General features: G+C 39.0%; 1 protein-coding gene across 3 annotated transcripts in view; it reads right to left on the reverse strand.

Annotated features, from left to right (window-relative positions):
* Positions 1-26782, reverse strand: part of TXNRD1 (thioredoxin reductase 1) — a 35063-nt gene that overhangs the window by 8072 nt on the left and 209 nt on the right. The window contains exons 1-12 of one of the 3 annotated variants that reach the window (XM_064420468.1): positions 21350-21499; positions 16662-16774; positions 14388-14513; positions 11119-11191; positions 10883-11002; positions 10054-10196; positions 9809-9924; positions 8219-8444; positions 6083-6175; positions 4322-4398; positions 2587-2743; positions 366-473 (exon numbers count right to left, since the gene is read on the reverse strand). In XM_064420468.1, the coding sequence (XP_064276538.1) occupies positions 366-473; positions 2587-2743; positions 4322-4398; positions 6083-6175; positions 8219-8444; positions 9809-9924; positions 10054-10196; positions 10883-11002; positions 11119-11191; positions 14388-14513; positions 16662-16774; positions 21350-21467 (1470 nt within the window). In that variant the 5' untranslated portion in view covers positions 21468-21499. Of the gene's footprint in view, positions 1-365; positions 474-2586; positions 2744-4321; positions 4399-6082; positions 6176-8218; positions 8445-9808; positions 9925-10053; positions 10197-10882; positions 11003-11118; positions 11192-14387; positions 14514-16661; positions 16775-19630; positions 19856-21349; positions 21500-26782 lie in introns of those variants that run through there. The other 2 variants (XM_064420470.1, XM_064420469.1) reach the window with 2 other exon arrangements.

Consider the following 26782-nt stretch of genomic DNA (forward strand, 5'->3'; position numbering starts at 1 on the left):
AATTTGCCATGCTGTAGGTACAAAAGCTCCACTTTGGCATTAAAACCAGTGTATGGCTTCCAGCATATACCCAGTTTAAAATTATCCTGAAGTATTTTCAAACACAAAGAAACCCTTTTTCTATTTTTTTTTAACCAAACATTCCACCTTTAAGCCCCCCTTTGCCAAAAATAGAACATATCTGCAATTAGAGTTTGGAATTGAGGATTATTTTTATAACATGTCTAGGAACAGCCAAGGAAGACAAAAAATGTACCTGGTCACCTCCTGTCCTTAAAGCAGAAAATGCTGTTTTAATTTACTCTTAACATTATTTAAAATTACAAATTGGAAAACTAAAACTCAGATGAAATTAAGGCATTTACCTCAATGTTTTCCTCCCCAAATTTCTCCACTGCGGTCTCTTCAGAGTACCCACAGGCTCCATACTCCAAAGGAGTAAATACAGTAGTTGGAACATTCACATAGTCACACTGTACGGCATTCAAAACAAAACAAAAACCCACACAACATCAGTAATAAAACCAGCATACAGCAGTCTGAAACACAGCAAGAAAAGCTTGATTATTCACAATTCTGAAAGCTCTTTTGTTTTTTTTTTTTAAATTGTCTTAAATTAAGGTACAATTTTGTGTTTGTTCATTCCAGAGGTGTTAATTAGAGCAAGAAAAAAAAAAAGACAGCTTAAAGCCACTCAAACATTAGTATGCATTGATTAAATGGAAAAGGAAATTCACTGCCCCATTTTAAAAATGTACCAGATCACAGGCCAAACTGGAAATAAAAGTTGCCTGTTCTACCACTTCTACAAAGCATACTATTTTTAGTTGGAGATGCTGCAAGGGCACGACTACCATTCAAAACTCATTTTTCATCAGCTGTGGCCTAGGTGACACCAAAGAACCAATGACATGTAGTACAACCATCTGGGGGGACAATGAAAACTTGTCACTTCTCCCAGTTTTGTACCAGCTCCAAACTTTCAGAGGGTGCACTTGTTCTCAGCATCCAGATCCACTAGTTTAGCTGTTAAACAGCACAAGAACCAAGCCCAAGCCTGTGGCACACCACCAGTGACTGGCCTTCAGCTGGTGTCTCGAATGCTGGTCACAGCATTAAGGCTTAAAAACTTGTCTGTTCAGCCAGTTTTCAACCCAGCTCACTGCCCACTTACCCAGCCTGCAATTCATCCCTTTGTCCATGACAATGTTATGGAGACAGTGTCAAAAGCCTTCACTGGCTCAAAATAAACAAACCTCCACTACTCTTCCCATTATACACCAAATGAGTAATTCTGTCATAGCAGACTAGCAGGCTGGTCAGCTCTATTTCATGTCTAGCAATTTTATTTTCTACATATTTCAACTCTAATTAATTTCCTTTGTGACTGGGGGTCAACTAAGGTGCTGACTACTGTTCTTGCCCCACCTATCCGTAACACCTCATTACATTTCAATCACTTTCTCCAGATTTGTTACCAAGGCAGTATAAGCCACACTCCCATATTTTTTTAAGTAGTTACTCATTTCTTGGATTCACTGAATAAGAATGCTTCCTTTGGCAGCGTAACAATTTTTGCACCTTGACAGACTTATCTGGCATAAAATATAAATTAAGACATATCCATAGCATTGTAGCAACAAAAAAATTTGGCTTCTGCTACGGTTTGTTAAACCTTGCCTGGCTATTTCAATGACATTATGCACACTGATTCAGGGTTCTGTTACTGCAGTACCTGCCAATGTAAAACAAACAACTCAATCAAGCTCTAAATCTGGCTGATAGTTGAACTTGCTATGAATACAACAGGGTCTGAAAGGGACAAACCTTTATGGTCGTTCCATATGGTTATGAAGGTGAGACAAGCACCCATATCAGTGTAACAGTTCTTTAAGGGCACTCTCCTTCTGGTTTAAACATAAGGTGTAAATGAGCACCTACGTTACTCCCATTTGAACAACCATAACCTGGCTGAAAGCCAGAACTGCACTAGTACAAAACATGAACACTGAATCCATTAATTCAACTACTCAGGTATAAACGTGAGCTGAGTTACTGGTACGTCTGATCTTCCTTCGTGTCCACATTCAACTACAATTAGAACTGACTGCATATTACACTGAAAACATACAGATGAGAAGTGAAAAAAAATTCATCAAAATAACTCTAAAATTAAGATCACAAACTCCTATACCACTCTATTTAGGGACCATAGGAAGGTTCAGCAAACTGCATTTGAACTGGTGTTACAGCACTTAACAGGATGGGAAAGATTGCTGACTTTTAGGCAAGGCAGTAGAATTAAAAACAAGTTAAATTATCTCTGTTACTTTCATTATCATTATACTTTGAGAGAAAACTAAACCCTCTTAATAGGAAAAAAAAGAGACTACTGCTTAATCCACAAGGTATTAATTTCATCCTACACAATTAGCTGAACACATCTGCAGTAATATCTTTGCTGGGGGAAAATTAAAACGATCATCAAAGCTAATACTTAAAATTCTATTGGGTTTTCCACAAGCAAACAGACTTGCACTCCGCACTCAGAGCAGTGACAGTGTTTCATGGCAACTGGGTCCTTACCTTAGCAGTTGCCCCAGCATAAAGCCTCTGAACTAACAACCTTCCTGCCTGGATTGCCACTGGCGTGAGCTCCAGCTTGTCCTGCAGGATATCTCCAATAGCATAGATATACGGAACATTTGTCTGCTCCTCATCGTTGACAGGAATTTTTCCCGTTCTGCAATTAGAATTAACAAGAAAAAAGATCTAAGTGTTCTGCTGTGAAGGCTGGAGGTGTAAATAACCTTAGGTTTAAGAGAAAGACTTGTTATGTGAAGTATGAAGGAAATAATTCGTATTCATAATCTTACAGACTCGGGCAGGAATATAAAATAGGGCAAATTTGACCAAAACTACAGGAATTAACGCACTGGATAAGGAGGTAGCTTCAGAAGCTGCAATTCATCTCCTGAATCACTGAGGTGAAGCATAAATCTCTTCTTGAAACACCTTCTACCACCAGCTGAGCTGTGTACTAGCAACTTTCAGGAATGACAGGAAGAGATATTTTCCCATTCCATTTGTGGGACAAAACAATTTTTCCACTACTGAAATTTCAGTCCAGTGGCTGAAGCTCTTTATAGAAACTTATCCTTCAGGCTCCTACACAGAGACAGGTCAAGTTGTTACACACCCTACCTAAGGGAAAGCCAGCAAGCTTTTTAGCTGTAAGTGCACTGAGCTAATGGAAGTTTTTAATTATTAATATTTCCTACTTCATCAATAAATGAGATAATGCAGTAATCACCACAGGAAACACATGTAACAGGGAAACCTAATCAGACAGATACAGAAACAGTCACACAGTTACTGGAGAAACCAGTAGCAATTCCCATATTAAAAATCCAGCTTCCTCAATTTTGCACTTGTTAAAAAATATACAGTTTATGCTAATAACTTTATAGTTCATTCTATTAAGCTAGTAACAGGTGTCCTGACACCAGAAAGATGTGTACTGTTCTACAAGCCTACGTGGGTCTGCCAATTTTGAGTGGACCAAAATTTCCACTTATTTGTTTCCCTTGACAACATCAGTTACTGCATTCATATATAAAAATTCTTCATTGGTCAAGGTCATGGTCCCTTGTCTTCTCTTCAAAGGGAAGACCCACATGCCTGCAAGATGTTTTAGTTACCAATACTGAAAATGTTACTGACAGCTCCACTCACTGGTACAACAACCTCACTACATTAAACATCAAATACTCTTTTACAGAAGACACAGATTGTATCCAAGGGCTGCTTAAAGGCAAGAAATAAATAATAAAACCCTCCAAAACCTAAAACACATCAAGAATTTAACCTGGGAGTTTAAGGAATGCTACTTGAACCTTATCTTTCAAAATAACATATAATAGCTTTTACATTAAAATATGAACAAAACTCACTGCTCTAAAAGCCTGTATGAACAAACGGATTTTTATTCCAAGAGTTGATAAAAGCAAGGAGATGAGAAAAAGAGAGTACGAAGAACTGACAGATCTTAGAAAACCCTGTAACTGGAAGAAGCTAAGATAGAATGAAACAGACACTTTTTTCTCCCAGGAATTAGAAATTGACATTTCAGCAACAAAAAAGCAAATGTAGCAGTACTATGGGAGAAAATGCAGTTATCTGCCACCTGGTCTCCATCCAATTGTACAGAAAGAGGAGACAAATTTTTCTTCAAAGCTCTTGGGTGCCTCTTCACCACTACCACTGTAACAGCACATGACACAAGCTCAGCAGTGAGTGGTGCACATACATCTGTCCTTACCTTTCATTGATATTCACTCCAACTTTGTCCAAACCAATTTTTCTTGTGCATGGATCTCGTCCAATTGCCAGCAGCACCTGCAAAACAGCAATGCACATGACTGATTTTTAAAAACTCAGAAGTGCATTTTCCTTTGGCTATTATCTTTAATATATACTAGAGATTAGTATCTAAGGCTTGCTCACAGTAAGGTGAATACATTTGTTATCCATTGTACATTCATAGAATTTAAGACAAGCCATGTTACCACCATGACCTAACAATACCAGGTTTTAATGCTAAGATTAAAAACAGGCAAATAGCTTTCCCTAGAAGAATACCCCAAGAATATTCTAAACCAATCAGTTAGGGACAGATTCTTTATTTCCTTCCAGTTTTACACCAAGGTATTATCCCAAATCCTTACCAGAGTAAGTGACCTCAAAATGCCCCATAAAGAAAGGGCTCTTTAGGAAAGAAACTCAGATGCTTAAGCAAATAAAAATATCATAAAATAGTATTTTTTAATCTGAAAATATAATTTACTCATATAGGCTCTCAGCCAACCACTGTCAAAGAATATGATTTTTGAATATTGTTTGTTTGAACATTTGTCCAGGCTGAAATCCCATCCTATCAACTCTGCTAACTTAATAAACCATGTTCCAACTTTTGCCATCACAAAGAAAATTGCTACATGCTTTGTAGTCTTGGACAACTGCCCAGATAACTAATAATGTTTTTCATATGACAACTAAGAACTGTCCTGAAGGAATCCCAAGATCTCAGATGATCAAATGCACCACATATTTAGAGCTGAAGGTCTTAAAATGCAGCACACACAGCTCACATCTTCTATGAGGAGCGACAGCATTTCAGTGACGATGTAGCAACAAGAAACCAGAGGTTTCATTAATGAGAGGATGGTATTGATTTCCTTGCTAGTAAGCTTTCACTATTATGGACTGGAAAAACCCCAGTATTACAACCCTGTGCAACAGCTCTGCTACCACTGTTAAACTTTCTCACAGTATTGGCTCACAGATACACTGAGGTGTGTCCTTGTTAGGGGATGACTGATGCACTGTACAGGTAAACGAGGTCACTGGCACACAGTATTTGCAGTCTGGAGTCTCAGGCTGGCAAAGGCCTGCCTTTATGCATTCTGTGTAGTTCCAAATACTCTATTCACAATTTTTTTTTCTCCTTTCAGCATCAAGGCCTATGAAAATGAGTGGAGTGGCGTGTGATGGAAACAGTCAATCAAACATACAATACCATGCCTGCACACTGCAATTTTACTGTTTTAAGTGTGTAACGAAGTTTCCTGACTGACTTGCCACAAGGTATTAGCTGTGTTTGTGAAAATGTGTCAAGACATGTCACCCGTTTGTTTAACTCCTGCACTGACCATTGTTTTGTGCTCACTACAAAACGTGCCCTAATTACTATGAAAGATAATAGAAATCATTACTGATCATTTATTACAAATATCCCATGAGGAAAAAATCCTGCAACTGATTCCACAGGACCAAGTTCATCTACCCCCTAAGCTAAGAAACAGGTTTCAAAAGCATGCAAACTGATTTGGCAAGGCAAAATAACCATTGACATTGGGACTTTTATTTCCAGATTAATTACCTGCTGAGTGTGTGCAATTAGCATATTGTAATGACTAAAATAATTTTTAAAAATCTAAAGTGTGGATAAAAACACCCCACAAAATATCAACATTTAATGGAAGGCTATTTCCCATTCTTCATGCATATAGACAGAACTCACAGTATTGTACTCCGCTTCAATGATTTGGTTCCCTGTTGTGGACTTGGCTGTAACTTTCAGTATTCCAGGAGCTCCTTCCTTAACCCGCTCAACCTACAACAATTTGGGGATTGGATGGGGTAAAAAATAAAAATTTTCAAATAAAAATATACCAATGTATATTTTTCCCACCAAATATCATTGAGAGTTTTAACCATGATCTAAAATTAGGCACTTACTCCAAAGATTCTTTACATTTCTACTTGCATATTTTAATGTGTTTTTTTAATGTCCCTGTGTTTATTCTTACGACCAAAACAAAATCTCATTTCTGTTGTTAAAAGTGGACACATGGTTAAATTCTTGTCCAAGCCCATCACATGACCTGGGGACGTATGCCCTCATTCCTCTGGGGACAGAGGAAGCAAGTAGGAAGGAAACTCTTACAAGGCCTGGAAACACCATCAGACATTTTCTCTAAGTGCTGACGTCATTCCCTCCACCCATGGAAAGCCAATGTCATAGAAAACCCTCATTGGTACATACAACAGACATGTAAGTGTGCAACACTTAACATAATTCTGGGAAATTTTAGTGTTCATCCTACAGATGAAAAGGTACTTTTCAACACCACCTTGTTCCTACTTCATGTTCAATATTTAGAGGCAGAAAGAGCAAAGTTTCTGATGAAGATTTTGTGTCCTTTTTTAATTTAGAAAAGCCAACTGCGCCATCCTACCAAACTTAAAGGATCACTGTGCTGAACTGCTTCTATTCAAAGGCAGCATTATTTATAATAATTCATCTTCTATCTTCAAAAGTCACAACAAAGGGTTTTAATAAGCACAACATGCATAACCTCAAACACAATGTCTGAAAGAGATGAGAAAACTACCTACCAAGTAACTTAAGCTGAAAGATATTCTCAATCAGAAAAAGGGCCAAATATTTTATTCCCATTGAAATCAAAGACATATAGTGAAGGAACAAGGCAAAATACACAGAAATGCATTTTGTGACTGTGGTGATAGACTGCTCATCACAGGATGCATCTGGAGGAACCTGCTTGGCATTTAGTTGAAATTACCTGCTTCTAAACACAGCTTCCTTCTTTCTCATTCCCCATTAGAGCTTACAAAAGGCCATGTCTGCAACAAAACCTAGATAATCATCCCTACTTTTTATACAGCAGGGGATTTATGCCACAAAAAACCTGCATAAAAATTAAGTTCCTGGAAACATCCATTTTGTCTTCTTACAGCAACTCTCATTCTGTGAGAGAGGCTCAGACCCACAGTAGTAACTGGCAAGAGCATTTTTAAAGCTGCTCTTGATACTGCTAAGAGTGGAAATGAACAGTCTTCCTGAATTTGATGTTTTAAACCCCAAAGTGTTAAACTTAGCAGTACGCTGGTTTAACACCAAACTGAAATTGCTTCATATGTGATTTGCTATTTCAAAATAAGTAAGGACTATTGTGAAAAAAAACATAAAGAAAAATACTGTTAGCACCCTCTGAAGTCTTTGATAGGGCAATTTTCCATTAGAAAAGCTCCAGAAATTCTGATCTGGTTTAAATTCAACCTGAATTTACCTATATATGCAACTATACCTGTATGTAAGTGGCTGCATGAGTACTCTTACTGAATTCAACCAAAATTGAGCAAGTATTTAAGGAATCTGCCAAGTAAATGATACAGATGATACTGCTAAAGCCCATTTACTTTTCTGGATAGTCCACTAATCCTCAGCATATAAACAGAATTTGCTGGCTGAAAATTTGAAAATTGGCAATGAAAAATGGAATTGTTTAAATGTGCTGGACCCTGATCTTAGAGAAAATTATGCATCTGCTTAATTATGGGCCTGCAAGAAGAACCAGGACAAGCAGGTGTAACATTTTCAGTGTAACATATACTAAGCTAGGTCATTCTGATAAAAACAATGAACTTCATAATCTCACAAAATTTTCATATTAAAATTAAATTATACCTTTCAATTAATTAAGTTTCATGGAGTTGGTTTAAAACAAAAATTAACCCTATGTCACAGCAGATACTGTAATGAAAGTTCAACTTTTGTATTAATTAACATAATGTACATCTTAAAACATTATGATAGGCACATCCCAATCAATTGTAGTCACTTTGAGCCTACCTTGATTGGCACAAACTCCCTAATGAACTTGACTCCATGTTCTGTCATATATTCACCAATTCTGTTTGCCATGTCCTGGTCAAATCCTCTTAAAAGAATGGATCTCACCATTACAGTGACATCTAATCCGAGGCCTGCAAGAAAACCAGCACACTCCAAGGCAACATAGGAAGCTCCAACCACCAGGGTTCTCCCTGGACAGTAAGGCAGAGAGAAAAGGTCATCACTGGGGGGAAAAAAAAGGAGGGAAAAGGGAAATTAGAGGCAGGCAGTCAGAAAAATGTATTGTGCTTGATATTTGTCAATTATTTTTTTTCTGTAAGAATAGAACTTTATTCCTTTTCCTGTTCACAAAAAACCACCCTGCTTAATTTTTTGGAAGTTCATTTGGAATACAAAATCAGTGTGTGACAGATGTAAAAGTTATATTTAGCAGTACACATAAAAAATAAAGGAGTATGAAAATTCTGAATCATCACAAAAACATGGAGAGTTTTTTCTAACAGAAATTTAGGACAAATTGTTGAAAGAGGCAGGTGTTGATTTCCCCTCTGAATCTTGCTTTAAATATTTTGCTGCAAAATTTAGCTCCTGAGAACTGAAAGTAGAAGGGGAAGCTTTAAGATAAAATACCATCATCACTTTGAAGACTTATCCTTTTGCTAAAGCATTATACACAGTGCCAGATATACATAGACAACAAACCACAGTACCAGGTGAAGACAGAAGTATGAAATTATGGAAAACATGCTCCTTTGCCTGCTTTTCATTTCTTTCAACTGCTTCATCAAGCCACATCAGTTCTTCCACACTTTGGACCTAGGCTATAAAACTAGGGCTTCTCCACAGAGCCAGGACTCAGGGAGGCACCACATTTACTCAGCAGACAGAGTCTGGCAATACAGTTCTGTGTATATTTGACTCTAAAATAAGTGCCCCTTTTCTCAGGGTGATGCAATAAAATGTGATTGTGCAATTAAAGGCTGTAGCATAGCTCCTGTACTCCTAGGATCACAGTGAAGATTACACAGTGTCAATCTGATAGTCTAACTCTGGGATTTCTGACTCCTCCATCTTGAAGCTACTTTAAAGTACCATTTTACTTTAATGGCTGTATTATCTGTCACCTTTAATTTCATTACTACTTATTAAAAGGGAAACACACCACATGGTGTTTTGGTTTCAGAGGAATTGTGCCAATTATTTATTTCATTGCTATAGGTTTGCCAGTCTGTAATTCCAACCTCTGTTTCTACAGCAAGTAACTTAAAAGTTACTCTGATATGAAAACACATTTTATCTTCATATGACATTTTTGCTTGGCAGTACAAATGAACCAGACACTCAAAAACAGTTTTTTCAAATGTTGAATTACCTTCACTGAGTAGCTGGGGAAAAAATTGTGCTGAGTTTCAAGACTGCCCCAATGCATGAAGACAGATTCCTACCAACTTCATAACATCAGCAGCTATGCTATTCCCACTTTCCCTAATATCTAAGTACAGAGTTTTCTTTCAAGCAGACTGTGCTCCTCAGTATGGGGAAGCATTTACACACAAGGAATGACTTTGTATTCCTCTCTGTTTTTACCTGCTAATGCAATATTCCTTGTCTCCAGGTATACCCAGGTAGCGTGGTCGTTCACCAGTGGCAATGATAAATCTCTCAGCTGTGTACAGCTTCTCAACTCCCTTTTTGTTTGTTGCCTGCATACAAAGTGTTAGTGCCAAGTGAGTGTTTTACAGTCCCACCACAGGAAAAATTATTCTATTTGACAAGCATTTCTATTCAGAGAGCACTACAGGAAGACACAGCAAACAATGGCTATGAAGTACCTTAATTGTGTGTGGCCCGACAAATTGTCCATATGCATTCTCATACGTGACCTTCTTGTCTCTCAGTGCAACCCGATAGCCCCAGTTCAGTGAACCAATGTAATTCTGAACAGATTCTGTCATGGTCATCCAGTTGTGTTTGACTGTCAGCAACAAAAGAGGAAGGTTCATCTTTTAGTCTTTTTCTTTTTCCACAGCAAAACTGCAATTCTCAAAGAATGCAATAGGTATGACTTAAAACATTGAAAATTAAGACTTACTGAATTATTGGCAGTTTTATATTGACAGGTATATATTGACAGCTGTGAGCAGGTGACATTGCTCAACAAATGAAGACAATGCATGTCTGAGAGGTGCCTCCGCATGCTTCCAAATAGAGGATTGCAGCCTAAATAAATCATAATCCTACAACCATGCACATCAGAGATAATAAAAAGTAAAATCTGTCTTCTTACACAGTAGTGATGGACACTTAGGGAAAGGAAATCCTTGCTTGTAACTATAAGAAGCTTCTGTCAGTCAACATTCTGTTGTGCTCCCTTGGATGTTGTGGTACATTCAGAAATGGACCAGTACCTTTTGCTTTTGTTCACACAATAGTCTCATCAATTACTAACATGATCAGGAGCTATTAACAAACAGATAAAACATGGAGGCAATGAGCCCCATGGCTTTAGACTTGAAAAGCACTAAGTTTATGTGTAAGCTCTCCAAAGTTGCCTCACATTGTCAAAGCCAGCACATGCTGCAGTGCAACAAGCACCTGATTATGAAGCACCTCAGGATTTTCAGTGCAAATGACAAAACTGGAAAAAGTGTTCTTCTTTACCTTCTTCTGTAAACTGCCACCCAAATTTGCGTGAATCTTGCAAGGCTTGTCCCAGTAAAGCTGCCTGATGCATCAGTTTTTTAGGTATACAGCCCACATTTACACATGTTCCTCCAAGACCTGAGAGAAAGGAACAAAATGTGGTTTTCACATCAGTGTAGCAGATTTCAAACAAGAAAACCAGAGTCTCTGAGTAAAGCCCCTTTATAACAGGATTACAATGAAGAGAAACTTACCCCACGAGCTTCCCTGAGGTGTAGGCATGACAAAGTCCAGCACCATCACTTTCTTTTCATATTTGGCAGCCTCCTGCAAAACAAATTAAATAAGACACATATCTAAATATTAGAGGTTAAATTTGGAGCAGACAATAACATCATGCATTGCTGAAAAGCTTTGTGACTTTTAATTAAGTAAGAGTGAATGATTTGCAAGGCAACAGACAGTCACTAATCTTCTGAATTCACCTGTGTATTCAGGTGAATTCAGGAAAAAGAAGATGAAAGGCAAAATAAGGCATTAATTCTACTACAAAACAGCATGGCACCAACTGATATACAGGAGACTCTGTGAGTCCAGCCTCCTCTTCACTCCTCCATCCTGTCACTTTGTTCAGACTATTTCCCAACATACCCATGTACTTTTAACTTACTTAACAAATTCCTAATTAATCCAGATTTCCCTTCAAAAAATGGTTTCTCCAGCATTTGTTTGAAGACACATGAGAAACAACACAAGCAGTCACATGGCCAAGCATGACAACCTTAATGACTCCATGATCCTATATTTCCCCTAAGAAATTTCACTAGCAAATCTACAGTTAATGCCTGTAAATGATACTGAGAACTATATATTAATTTCATGGCTCCCTTTGTGTTTTTTAAGAAAAAGGCAAAAACTGACAGGAGTAAACTGCTGCCATGGAAAAGCACTTAGGTAAGCACTAGGTAGCTGAGAAACAACAAAGACTGATTCCTCCCATAAGACGAAGCAAAATAATTTTGCTACTTGAAGTAACCACAACTATGCTGGCATCATATGATGAATTCTCAGACATGTGAGCAGTAACAACTATATGAACGGGATATTACTCTAAGGCCTTGGGTTTGGTTTGGGAGGAGCTGGACAGCCTTCAGCATTCTGTTACCAGTAATACTTGTTAATCCAAATACTTGACAATCAGAATTTCAATTTTAAATGTATCTTACTACATGCAAAATGCAAATCACACTTGAAATAACGCAGGCTATAGACACCTTTGGAAAACATTGCTGTACTGGCTTTCCACTTCCAATAAAGATCTAGTCTGGCCAAGAAGCTAATTCCTATCCATTAGCAGCACCTCTGTGAAAGTTCCTCAGAAAGGCACTTAGGGACTGAGACGGGTCATTAAAGCTCCTTATGATGACAACTCTTAAGCACTGCTCCACAGAGCCTTAATCAGGGTTAGCTAAGCAGAATGCATGGATTCCCAAGCTTCCCTCAGCTACATGCACACATAACACAGCACAGCATTGCATCGCCACCTTGGCAGAGATCATACACAGGTATAACCACTTCTGGGTGGGCTGAGTCATCTGCCCACAGCCACAAACCTGCCCTGTAGGCTCTCAAACCTTTCAGGGCTCAGTGCAGTGCCCTGAACACAGTGCAGGAACACAACAAGGCTGCGCAGGGAGCTGTTCTGTGTGAGCTGAGAGCAGGGGCCTGGCACCATTCTGAGTCTGTAGCTGAGTTGCACCCAGTCAGCCTGGCAGTGTTTGCACTCCCTGTGGAGAATGGCCTCCAAAGGAACAAGCTCTGAGCACAATGTAAAGAGGAAGATGTGCACACAAAGGTGCAGGCTTCAGAGTGAAAAGCACACATCTAACCAGTCTAGGTAAACTGCTGCAAACCTGAGTGCAGATATCTGCAACTTTGTATGAAAGCTGTGTAGCTGGTGTTTTTTCAAATCACTGTCAGTTAATTCTTTAAAAAAATTGAACAATCTAAGTGAGAAGTTTATGTGCGTAAAACAGTTTCACTTCAACTACATTAAACTGATTTCAAATACACACATTACAACTGATAGGGATATTGACTTTATTGATCTACCATCTTCTGTTCTGCTTAACGATCAGTTGAGAACACTGAGAATCAATATACTTCACACACTGGGTTGAAGGAATTAGGCAGTTTATCTTCCTACTGCACACTTTTTCTATTCTACAACTGAAAAATTATGCAAGAAACATCACTTGTTTCTTGTCAGTCTCCTTATAGAAATTTCAGCAGATGGCTTCTTATTACTGCAAACTCTTTTTGCATTACTGCAAACTCTATTTTACTCTTTTTACTCTCTCCTGACCCGGAACATCTCCATCCTCTGAAAACCAGGATTTGCTTCTCTTTGTTCTCAGAACTTTCATAGATCTTTCCTTCAATCCTCAATCTACACCATGACAACAGTGCCCCTATCGATAGAAAGCCACCAAACTACCAAAATAGATGGATCTACAATCCATGACTCAGCCCTGCACATTTCCCTTATAACAGAAGTACTTCTAAGGGACCAGGGTTCACTGTGAATCCAACACAATTCTAAAATATTTTCTCCTTATTGTCTTTCACTGTGCAGTGACCTCCTCCACTTCTTGAGAACAAAAGAAATGCTCCCAAATGGAGGAATAATCCAGCTCCAGGTCTTGAACAACAAAGTAGTTTTATTCACAGGAATGCTCAATTCACTTCTAAATAGCTAATCCTACCACAGACAGAAGAGACACAATGTGCCTGACTACTGATGTAAGGAGAGCTACTAACTTACACTAAAATTCTTCAAGTTTAAAATATTTGGGATTATGACAGCTCTAAGAGCTGGTACATTTTGTACCACTGTGAATTCTTTCATTTACTTCTAGATATGCTTCTAATAGCAATATTCTAACAAAATCACATAATTCATCTGACTACAGGCAGGAAATACCAGACCCTAAAAAGGGAGGGTGAAACCATAGCTTAAGTATAGGCAAAATCTCCATTTATGCAACTATGTAAGCTCAAAAATCACAGTCTCCCTCATAGCCAATAATTAAAACAAGATACACATTTATGTCTGAAAATATAGTACTTCTATACAAAAGTAGATACCTCCTGATGTTAATTCTGAATAGAACCTTTTCATTATTGATTTGAGTTTAAATTGAACTACTAATAAACACCATTAAGATATCTGCTGTTTTCCAGCAGCATCATCTCCCATAAATGGGGCCCAAGTTTCATTCTAGTAAGGAGTGTTAGGGAATATTGAGGAGTATACCATGTTTTCCTTCTTCAGAACATAAAGAAAAGAATATTGAATAATAGGCACTAACCAAAACAGTGAAAAAGTGAAATAGTAAAAGAAATTTCACCAATCAGACAAAAGTGTTATGCCCCTACAGTGTTAAAGATACCAAATCCAAGGCACTGGGGATGTCACCCACCTACTTACAAGGAAAGTATAAGTGTGTTTTCCCTCTCATACCTTGGCAGCTGCCAGACCTCCTGAGCCTCCACCAATGACAATGAGATCATAGTCATAGGAATCTGGCACCGGCTTGAGCCCATTCATTTCCATTGTTTTCTGAGGATTTTCTTCTTCCTTACGCGCCTGAACAGAGAAAACAAAAGTATTGGGGAATATTGAAACATTACCTACAGTGTTCATAAATTAGTATTTTCAGTAGCAAATATTGTGATAAGGGAACATAATTGCATCTGAATTTTCTGAGCTCTGCTTTTAATTAGCTTTTAAGTTCATCTTCCTAATCCATCTATGAATAGCTCTGTACCTGCCAGATACTGAACTATAAATTTTCTTGTTCATTGGAGCACTGGGCTTCCTTGCAGAGCTGTTTCTCACAACAATGCAACCCTAGAGCCTCCTCATACTGTACTCCAGGATGAGATATGTACTCCTGACATAAGCATTCCATTAATTTATTTTATTCTTTTCATCTGCCCTGGACTTTCCTAATTAGTGTTTTTCCCTTCCTCCTGCATATGTTTGTAGGAAAATACAACAATCCTATGCAACGCTGTACTAATCCCCAATAATTACCAGCCTTACTAACAGAATGAACAGAAGTGAATGAAGAAAACTTTGTCTGAAATCTGTGGTTTTGTAATATGCCAGTGTTTATCATCTCTTTGGTTTAGCACAACTTTGGCATTAAATGGATCAAATGTGATCACTATGGTTTCACAGAAGATTTTTTTTTTAATCACAGCTACTACCACAGAAAAACTACCTATTAGTCCTAAAATGCATTTTGGCAGCTTATGCCACAAAGAACATGACACTGTCTTCATATATACTTTCTAAAATGAACCTTCATACTTCATTTGTAAAACTCCAATTTATTAGGGCTTCAGACCTTCGAGCCTTTGGAGTTGTGGCAAAATTCTTAATGCCTCTCAAATGGCAGGACAAGATCTGGAGTGAATAAAAATCAGATTCCTTAGCTGATGTAAATCAGTGAGCATCAACTAAAGTAATGAAAAAAACTTTTAAGACCCAACCTATCAATTAAGAAACCCATACTTTGCCACTTTACATATACGTCTTTCTGTCTGCCTAGCTTGATAGAACTTGATTCGGTACTACTGGAATAGTTGTGGCAAATCAAAGGAAAGAGAAGAGCCCAAAAAGTTTCCCTTGTCTTTTCATCCTAATTTTGTTTTGCATTAAACAGCCCTTTGTACTCAACCCATTTTACTGTTGCCTTCCTCTGAGGTTATTCCCTCTCTGTCGCCTTCCTCTGAGGTTTGATTAGTCCCTCCCTGTAACTATGTCTACTCTACTGACTGCTGCCAGTGCAGCCATCCCATTGACAAAAATCCCCTCTTGCTCAGATGAATTACACAGCAATGTCAGGAGAAATTCAGGCTGTACATCTGCCTGCACAAAATTAGATTGTAGTAGTGTTTCATAACCCCAGGCAGCATGTTAACAGTAGAAACAAAACCTCTAAAACACCTGAGGCCACTGTGAAGACATTCAAAAATACCTCATTCTCCTTCCTCTTCTCGTCCTGCTCCACCACCCCAACACACACCCCTGCCACTGAACCTACTTTGTGCTTGGTTCCCTTTTCTCTACTTTTTTAACACTGCCATTAGCCAGGATCAAAGAGCAGAGGGGCATATATTGTCCTGTGATAAGCAGCTTCACTTCATTTGTATTTAGAGATATAAAATCAGAGAAGGGGTGCCTTTTCAAAGCATACCTTCTTTCTAGCTTAGTGGAAACAGGACGGTGTGAAGCATAAAGGGAGACTAACTCCTCCACAGTCATCAGACCCAGCTACCAAGAATGGTATCTTTATGATGCACAGAAGGAAACCACACCAACTAGTCATTTGCTTAGATCATTACTTTTATCATGATACTTTTCTTTCCTCCTTTTACAAATGCTTTGTTTTCACATGGATTATGAAACTTCAGCTTTTATTTCCTACTGTTTGGTTCATTTCTCATTAATTCTTCATAATAGCTCTTTATAATAACATATTAAAAGCTTAAATTAGACTAAGTACATTACTAGCTTCTGCTCTTCCTCCTGAACCCTGCTCCAAAGCAGCCAGGCTCTTGACAAGCTCCACATCCCATTTACAGGGGGAACTTCTTCATGACCATGATCCCATCCTGGGAACAGACCTCTACTCTTCAGAACTACAAATTTTACAATAAATTCTACACTCTGATTATTTTTCAATGTCAAAACTAAATTACAGACTTTGAAATGTACTCCTCCTACCTTTAAAGTTCTCTCATGATCTCCTGTTTGCTTCTCCCGCGCAGAAACAACTGGCTGGGAAGTTGCTGCTGCTGCTGCTTCACGCTGCCCTTCTCTCTGCTTTGGGGCTCCCCCTGTGAAATCAAGGATAAAGTAACGTAGTGTCTGGAGAGATGTCCTTTATGAGGGCTGTGCTCCTCGAGAGAAATTATCTGGGGGAGTGGCCTGGCAGCTTCATCACTTCCTCATCTGTGGCATGTCTGTCCCAGGGGAGAGTTTCCTAAGGCGACTCGTGACTCATTTGCAGCGTTAGGATGACTTGCGATATTTTCCTGCTGAATAAAATCCCATACAGAGTTGGCTGAGATTTCAGTACTTTTGGTCAATCTAACAATATGATTGGATCAAAGCAAGGAAATTATATTTCCTGTGGCTAAGCCTGAGACTTCAGTCTTAAAAGAACATGATGATTTTTATTATTCTTGCCCAGAAAGCGACACATAAAATCTCGTACTTTTTAAACTTAATTGAAAGTTTTTAGTTTTCTTCTGCAGTTAGTTGCTTGGAAACTTCTTTCAGTTCAATATATTGATAAAAAGGCTGGGAAAGATCAGTCTTCCCACTGGTCATAACTGATCATATATATATATATACACACCCCCAATATAAAAGTTCAAGAATATTAGTGAAAAGAAAAAAAAAACATACTTACACACAGTGAAACTTTATTTGATGTGGCATTGAAAAAGAAAAATGTGTAAAATCTAGTAGCTGATTGGAATGCATTATCAGCTCTGCTTTCCGCCACATAACCCTGAATTACATTACGCTTAATCTCCAATAAATGGGTCAGTACGCAGTTGTTTGTACTTAATCACATACATACTTTGCACAGTACAACCAGCATTAATTAGCAACCCCTGACACGTGCCTATACTTAGAGAAACAGCCCTACTGAATGCTATGTATACATTCCTTGGGCACTGAGCCCACAAACCTGAAAAGCATTCACATACACACAAATCAAAAAAGGTAGCCATTGAAAACTGGTCTGTAATCCTTGTAATTTCTGACTTCTTCTCTGAAGCTTGTTGCTAAAATTCCTTTATCTCACAAAGGTATTGGGAAGAGTACTTTGGTGATGTTGGTAAAGGGGTTTAAAAGATCAGAACTCTTAACAGTAATATTAGTGATGGATACTACTTATCCTATTCTAGTTGGGGAACACACATGTAAAAAAAGAAAAGCAAGAACACAGGTTTTGAACTGCCTTCACAAAGGATAAATTTTTGCTTCACTATATTATATTAAAGCTACAGTCCTGTGCGTACCTGAAGTAACTGAAAGAATATTTTATTCCTGCAAGTTTGAACAATCTCAGGAATGTTCACCTAAAACTGTAGCTTCAGTGAGATAAAATCTAGACATTACCCAACACAGGTACTTGTATAAATATCTCTAATTATTTTCGTGTAGATCTGTGCCAGAGGTACCAGGTTTTAGCAATAGCCCCAAAACCCAAAGGCAACCATAGCCCCTGGCAAAGACTTGAAAGAGTTTGTATGTTGGCTGGCTCTGCTTCTGGGGGCCTCTCCCTTGTTGGTTTGGGCAACCTGCCACAGGCAGCATGACAAAGCAGAAAGTGTTCTGTGTGTCACCAGCTTGCTCTCTATAAAATTCCATCCGTTAACAGCAGTTGTGATAACCCAAGGTCCTGGTGAATAATTGATACTTTCCAAAAACTAGTCAGCAGACACCTTTATTCAGAGTGAGACTGTTAAAGAGAACCCAAACCATGAATCTGCTTTGAATAACCCTCCGAGATGTGGTGGTGAGGATGACTCTGCCTGGTACGTATCAGTGTTATTCAACAAGTTCGTAGCAAAGAAGCCCAGTGAGGCTCTTGCCCTGCACTACCACCAACTTTTGGTTTTGTTAATCCCAGTCTAGGAGGTGGCAGCTGCTGAGGTGGCACCTTCCCTATGACCTGCCAAGTGCTCCTTGATATGGGGTGAATCAACCAATACTAAAACAAGGGGACAAGTCTATTCTTTCACCACACTTTTTTTCCTTCTTGGCGCCTGCATACTTGGCACCAGTTCTGGCAGACCTCAGACCCGTACATGAGCTAAATCAACTCATTAACCTAGGAGAAAACTAACCCAGGAGAAGAAAAGTTGTGGACAGTTTCCCACCAGTCTAACAAGCTCAACCAGCTCAAGGAACAATCTGTGATCACCACAGCTGGTGCCAGGACAAAGGCATTACCAGACCATTAGAGAGTAAGAGGAGGCAGCTACATCTCTCACTGGTAGTGGCAAAACTGCCAGGTTTGCTCAGAACTTGTTAAACCAGAAAAAAACCCTACCTGGGGAGATAAAAAAAATACAGTGAAACAACTGTGGTGTTTTCAATCCATATCCTTCCTTATTGGGAGGAAGCTTCCTCACAAACCAAAGTCCTCCCTAGCACTGAGGCCTCTGAACTTTTGACTTTTTGTTCTGTAACTTCTGGCTAGAATGAAAAAAGGTACGATTGGTTTCAGAAGGCTTTGATCAGGTGGGAACAGGACCAGCCCAACCCAACAGCCTGGATGAGCTTTGTAAGCAGAACTGCTCCAGGATAAGAATTGCCTTACGCTGCAAAAGTGATCCAGTGATCCCACCAGCTGCACAGGCAGGACATGGGCACCAATGGAAAGCACTTGCCTTTCAACTACTCACTCTGGAGGTCTAGAGGTGGTGCTTCAAGGCAAAAGTCTCCACTGATTTACCTAGAGTTTCTGTATCACAGAAACGGACATTACCAACAAGAATAAACTTCACATTTTAATAAACTATAACTTAAAAAAAATAGTTGTCTCTACTCCAGGAGTTCAGAAGACACCTCTAAATTTGTAATGTTTCTGAGCAAGCACATGAATTGCTTTACAGCTCTATCTTCAGGCATTTGGGAAGTACAGGCTATTTCATATGACAATGAATATTTACCTTATGCCGAAGTGATCTCTGTAGGTTGAGAAATTTTCATGTTTTCCTTCTTCTAGATATGCTCATTTCTGCACTATCCCCACAGGTCACTACCTCCCCTATTGCGCAAACTAAAACATTTCATAGTGACGGCAACAGAGCCATTACATCATTCAGATTACCAGGGAAAATCCCCGAGCCCTTAAAAGATACACCTCCAGCCTGGATCAGATCACAAATGCACACTGAGAGGTTGCCTTGCAATCAGCTGAACTGACAAAACTCAGAGGAAATGGAAGCCTGCAGCCTTGCTGGCATGGTGTCATTTGCTTTATCTACTAAATTGTCTTTGTCCCAGTTTTGAGTTTTCTCACCTTCACTCTTCCAATTTTCTCCCCATCCCACCAGGGAGGAGTGAGTGGGGAGGAGTGAGCTGTCAGCTGGGCTCTCAAACCCAAAACCCACCAAGCTTTAATACTTGACAAGCAAAAGAGTAAAGTGCATTTTCCTAAGAAATGAGAAATTCTCTGAACTATGTTATTGCTTATATTTATCCAGTATGTTGCTGCAAAGCCCTTTAATTTTAATTCTATTTTTTTTCGTGTCCTTTTCATATCTAAGAGCTTAAAACTCCTCCCATTTAAATAAGGGACTGCTTGAATAGGATCAACATCAACGCACAATGTGGACTAACTGAACTTTGCAACTAGTTGAAGCAAGGGCTCTACTTGGTCAGACTTCTGTTAGCAGAGTCCTGACAGTGGCACATAGTACTACTGCAAAACACCTATTTCCTTAATGAAAATATAAATTCTTTGTTTTTACCACAACTATTTGAGTACAAAAAGCATTTAAAGTAAATTCTATAAGTGGAAAAACATTTAGATACAAACTTTCTTCAGGGAACTTTCCAACCTAAGTGTTGAGTGCTCTAAGCCAAAAGAGAAAAAGCCCCCACCATTCTCAGCCAAACAAATGCAGTTAATATATGAAAAAGGCAGGAAACAGCAGAAAGCCCCAGAGCACAGTATTCTCAAAGGAATTACAAAACCTAGAGCAACCAAAGAAGAAACACTGACAGAGGAATGATGAACACCAGATCAAAGGAAAGACAAACATCGCAGAGCCTGAATAAAAGCTCTCTATACCCAGCAGAAAAGTTCCCACTCAAAAATGGCATTAAGTAATAAAATTCACCCTTTCAGGTTAATTTTCCAATGAACATCTGGGAACTGACTCAACAATATCCTCCAATCAGTTTTCCACTCAAGATAGGTCAGCACTGTGTTTGGAGGGCTCCAATCCACCACCTTTCCATCCAAGAACCTAGGACAAAACACTCAAGCATCCCCTTCTCTAACAATCATCCACTCAAATTCATAATCTGTCTCATCCAGATAGTCGGAAAACAAGGGTTCTAAAACTGGTCTCAGCTCCTAGTTCCTAGCAAAAGAAGTAATTCCTACTTCCAGGCTTCTGTCTTCCTTTTGCTTTTCTGAGTACTCATGCAGCTACCACAAAGTCCAACTGCTTTAAGAAAAAGTATATTAAATAGGGATTTTAACAGGGACATCATTATACTTCTTGGTTTGTTATGAAGTCCTACAAGATATATTTCTCCCATAATAATTCTGGAATTTAAAATCCCACTCCAATAAAACCTGGGCTTTCTTACAGACGTTCCTACTAGCACTCTCACTCACAGAAGTTTCTCAGTAGTATCAGGCAGTGGGTACTTACCCTTGAAAGTCTTCAGCCATTCCTCATTCCTTATGTAATTGTTTACAGTAAACCATACAGGAATTAGCCAGGTTGCTCTAATTAGCACTAATAGGGATGTTTTCTGAGAGCATAACATCACATGCTGACCTCAAGTATTTCCAGAACATCTACAATACAAACTCTGTTGGCTTTAACAGAACAAGCTGTACAAGTTTAACAAAAATAACTCTCAGATTCTCTCCTCCTCAGTAAAAGGCAACCAATCTTACATTACTTATGTATCTTGGACCACTTTCATCTTTAATTTTATTTCATTCTGAACTAAACTAAGTAGGATATGAAATTCTTAATATAAAACTTGTCTGCCTCTGGAACTGTGGTAAAAGCTACAATATCTCATATAACAATTTATATGCAATCTTTATGGAAAATATCACCTTACAACACCAGTAATTTTAGCATAGATTTTTGTCTATTTCCTTCAAAAGTCACAGTTGCTTTGGGATTTACTAATATTTGCTAATGCTTAATCTAATCTAGATCAAAACAAAGGAAGCTGGCTTCTGATACAACTACCTGCAAAGTGTATCATGCTCACAGTGCCATCCATACTGGCTCACCCTTTATTTGGGATGACCTGAAACAGCTGAGCTTCCTGACTTTTCTTCTTGAAATTCCTGGGCCAGCACAAACCTGTCATTCCCACAAACTGTGATCAATATTCTCATGCTACTTTTTTTTTTTTAATTCCTGGTCAGTAAATAAACAACCCTCCGACACAAGGAGGAAGCATCACCAGCCTCACTGGAATAAGTGTGGCACCTGAGGCCAGAGAGCTAAAACAGTACTTAGCAGGGATGGAACAGGATCTCCTGGTGCTGGTGCCATTCATTAGTCCCTTCTGCCACTGGCCATGCCTTTATTGTTTCTACCACAACTAAAGCCATTTATTCATTCACACATTTCTTTGTAATCAGGCTTGCGTTTGAGTCATAGAGAACATAAAAAATGGTGGAAAACAACTCACACACAACCAGGGTTTTTTGTCTAATGACCCAGTTATTAAAAGTGAACACAGTTAAAAGAAAGCAAGCCTGTTGCAGGTAATCTTACAGTAAGGGCAAGAAGTTTAAGGCAGGTACAACACCACGGAAAGTACCTGGGTACTTGGTTCAGAAACATGTGATTTATTTCTACCTAAGTAGGACTTTTTAAAGAAGTGAGAAAAAAACCCAGATATTTTAATCCAGAGTAATCGAAGTTTTTTGTCTTTGAAAAACAAAAGGACTTGAGTGGAACCATTTAATCCTGTAGCAGCCCAGCAAACAATGACACAGCATTTCTGTGAGGAGAGGGAAGCAGCACAGTCTAACAGGTCACTCACTGCCCTCTAAACTCTCCTGCCACCAAAGCAATCCAACAAACTAACCCTGTGCACACAGCCCTTACAAAGGTCTGCCTGGGAACAGTTGTGAGGGTGGCTGGAAAACAACAAACACCTTACACCTGTGAGCCAGAGCTACTGAGAAGTGCTTTGTGTCAGGCTGTGCAAACAGCAGAGAAGATAAGGAAGTTGGGAGTTTCCTTCCCACCATGCTGGGGATGCAATGCCAGGACACAAGAGAGGTGACCTTGTCAAACAGCTCTTTCTTCCTTGAACATCTGACTCAACAAGCAAAACAGGCAACTTTGCTAGAACAGGAGATAAAACGAGATGGTATCTCCATTCACTCAGTAAAACCAGTTCATTAGCAGATTCTTAAGAAAAGCTAGGACTACACTAGACTAAGTCACCACTATTTCCTATGGAAATAAAAGTATTTGCATGCTCTAATTACTTCCTCTCTTTGCATTTGTATCTCTTTTATGCAAAAGACAGCGCTGGGTCAGATAGGGTTGTAACAGCCAAAAATTATGGGGGATCACACAAATCCATAGAGTTGACCATAAAAGAATCCCTTTACTTACTCAATACTACATGGCACAAAGAGTACATATAGGAAAGGCAACATGCTATGGAAAGCAACAGCTGTGACCTTGTGAACTTTTTGGAGGAAAAACAGAAGGTAAAACCAAACTGAAGATAAGGAAAAAGACAGGGCATCAGATATAACCAAGCAAGTTAGGGGATAGTTCTGCAAGGAAGACCTAAAACGTGACACCACATTCAAAAAAGGAAGTTATTTAAAAGCTTGAATGGGGAAAAAATTGAACAAGCAATGGAAAAAAAAACCCCAGGAAATACATGAGTTGAGCTATAAACTGGAAGGCAGCTGCATGACAACAGGCAGGTATAAAAAACCAGATATCAAAAAGAAGGGAGGCACTGTAGATAACAATAGATATCTACCACTATAGATAGCAGTGGTAAAGAAAAAGGAGAATAATTTAGCAATTCAGTACACTAAGTAAGCCCCAGTGCACAATTTTATCTGTTATTTGGTTTGTTTTCTACAAGCAAAACCAAAACAGAAACAAGGCACCCTACCAAAGGGTTACTGAGATGGGCTTAATGGAGGAACAACCTTCAAACAGGAGCAAGCAATGGAGTTCTATCTCCAAAGTTTTGAAAATAGAGAAACCACAAAAAAGGACTAGAAAAATGAGACAAATACCAAACACTGTTGAAGGCCAAGGACTGTTTCTGTTCACAGAAGAAATTAAGGGGATGGCATCATTATTAACAGGGGTAGAGGAAATGCATGGGCATCCAATAAGCCACATCCAGGATTTGAGTTCACTGTACTTTTTTGCACAAGGAGTGCCATGACACATTTATTATTGTCACCTGAGCAACTAATATGTAAATTATATGGTCAACACATTTCCAGGAAATACTGCAAAAGTAAAAATATTTGGGGCCTCATTACTGTGACGCTCACCACATGTAAATGTCAACACAACCTAATTACCACTGGTGCTCGTACTACTGCACAGAATTAGGACCACCAAAGTGGATTCCCTGTTACTCCATCTCACAGTTATGCTGCATTCAGAGGCTCTCATATTAGCACTAAAAATGAGGAACAATTATGCTAAAACTACTTTTTAAACTGATTTTGTAGATTCCAGCCCAAATTTCATTCCCAGTCTACTTTCCAGGCCCACCAGTGAGTGTGTCCTGAGTGCCCAGTCCTGAAAGAAGCTGAGCAGCTTCAACATACAACAAAGTCAAACCAAACTAAAACACAGCCCCTCATAATATTCAACTATGATGGTCTGGGATGAAAAAAAAAGTAGCACTTGATATCATAACAAGTTAGAGTCCCACAGAAACAAACTATGTTTTATAAAGCAAAAGCTGCAACCCAGGCTATCTTAATTCTGAGATGTCTAAGTTTACTCCCTTATTGTACAGCTTTGAATTTTGTCCTTAATCCTTTCTGCAATAAAGTGCATGTTCATAACACAGAAAATTAAGTGTGGAGATAATTTAACAAATGTATCAGGAAAAGCACTGTCTTCTCAGTTACTTCTAATTTTCATACCTTTACACTCACAAAATGCCATAAATACTGCATGTGCAAAAATGCATTTGTTGAAGTATACTGAATGCTATTTGAAGATTGAGAATAACCTTTTTGAAAGCACAAGGTAAGGACATGGGAATGTATTTAAGACCTTTGTTATGCCAGCTATATATAAGCATATATATAAGCTATATATAAGCAACTCTCCTGCTTGTTATGACCAACTATAGAAAGGGGGTAATTTTAGATTGCTCATGTTTCAGAGTCAGTTAAACAATGAGTAATTAGCATATTTGGATTATGTTTCCGGTTTCATGTAAATTGTGTATCTCTGTTCAAATTTCTGTAAAATATTTTGCTTTAGTGTTGTGTATAAGCCCTTCAACAGCACCCAAAACTCCTCTCATTTCTTGTCCTAAAACCAAAAAACTTTCTACACTAAAAACTTTGATGTGTTCCTTTAGAAAATGGACATAGGGTTTCAGATAATAATTTACTCATAAGCAACTATCCCAGAAGAAAATCTGCCTTGATGCTGAAATATAAACCTTGTCTCACAGTTTAAACCAACCTTCCTGGAGAATTACTTTAAGATGCTGCCAGAGTTCTAGAATAGGCAACAGGGAATAGTAACATCTTAAACTGAAAAAACAAAGATACAGGAGAGCACATAAACCAAAGCCCAAACAACATGTTCTTTTAAGTTGTTTAGCCTAAATGAGTCAGCTTCACGATGCTGAAAATGCTCATTGAGATGCAGGTTTCATTTCTGATTTTATGCCAGCAGATAGATTGTTGGCCAGAGAAACCAGGTTTGGGTATAACTCCAGAGCAGCTCTCTCTGCCCCAGACTCCATGCTACCACACCTGCACAGATTCCAGTATCTGATTTAAAACTAAATTAGGTACTTCTAAATCATAACATGGTAGTGGCAGCATTAGGTAAGGGAACTGCTGTCAGGTCACAGCAGTGCCCCGAAAATTTAAGGACAACTGGACTCTCTAGACAGTGCTTTGAGAGGTTTTTTTAGTTTTGTTTTGTTTTTTATTTTTCTTCCCCATTCCTTCTTCTTAGGATCAAGGAACATCTGGGGTTTCCAATGCTCAGGCTGGAGGATTTTATGTTGGTGTAATTGAAAGATCTAAGCAATATGGAGCCATAACAATAAGCCTATTTCAAGAGTTTTAACTGTTGCAAATGTCATCTTTGTATTTGTCAGCTTCTGCTGTGCCTTATGCAAATTCTTACTGCACAGGCATCTTTACTTTTTGTTTGCCAAGGTTTTGACAATTTCCGTCCTGCATAATAAGACTTAAAATATCATGTAACACCTTAAAGCTCCCAAGGTGGTTTTCTGTCAATGTCCTCAAATTACTGCAAGTGTAAGAACACGTTTAAAAACAGTCTCCTCTCCCAGGGATGTGGTAGAGCTGAAACACTCCTATAGTAGTACATGCTCAATGAAGTACTACATCCTAAGAGTGCCTTTTCATTTAGGCAGAACTGCTGTTCAGCGCCAGATGTAAGCATAGGCTCGTTTTCAGGTGTTCATTACTTCGAGCCCATTATTTAGCTTCTTTCATCGGGTTTATAGAGCCGGCGAGAGCACGGTTAATGCTGTGCCCATGGAGGATCTCAGCCTGAAGCTCTGACTCTGACGAGGTACAGAGCAGTCAGCTGAAAGACAACCTTCCCCATTCTGTTGTGGGAAGATGGTAGGCAGAAATCATATCCATGGATCAGAGGGCCATTTAACTCACATCTAATTCCAAATGGTGTTCCTAACTCCAACTCTCGTTCCCTCCTCAGCACAGACATCCTTCAGGCCACACTGTGGCAGCCCTGGGGGAGGGGGTCCCACAGCCAGCACAGCTCTGATCTACCGTGGGCAGGGCGATGCGCACAGCCTGCCCCGTAAGGCACTCAGGGGACAGCCGGGCTCTTTGGGGACAGCTGCCCAGCACCCGCGGGGGACCCGCG

This window comes from Passer domesticus, chromosome 5 (genome assembly GCF_036417665.1).
Source record: "Passer domesticus isolate bPasDom1 chromosome 5, bPasDom1.hap1, whole genome shotgun sequence".
In the NCBI taxonomy this organism is placed as follows: Eukaryota; Metazoa; Chordata; class Aves; order Passeriformes; family Passeridae; genus Passer; species Passer domesticus.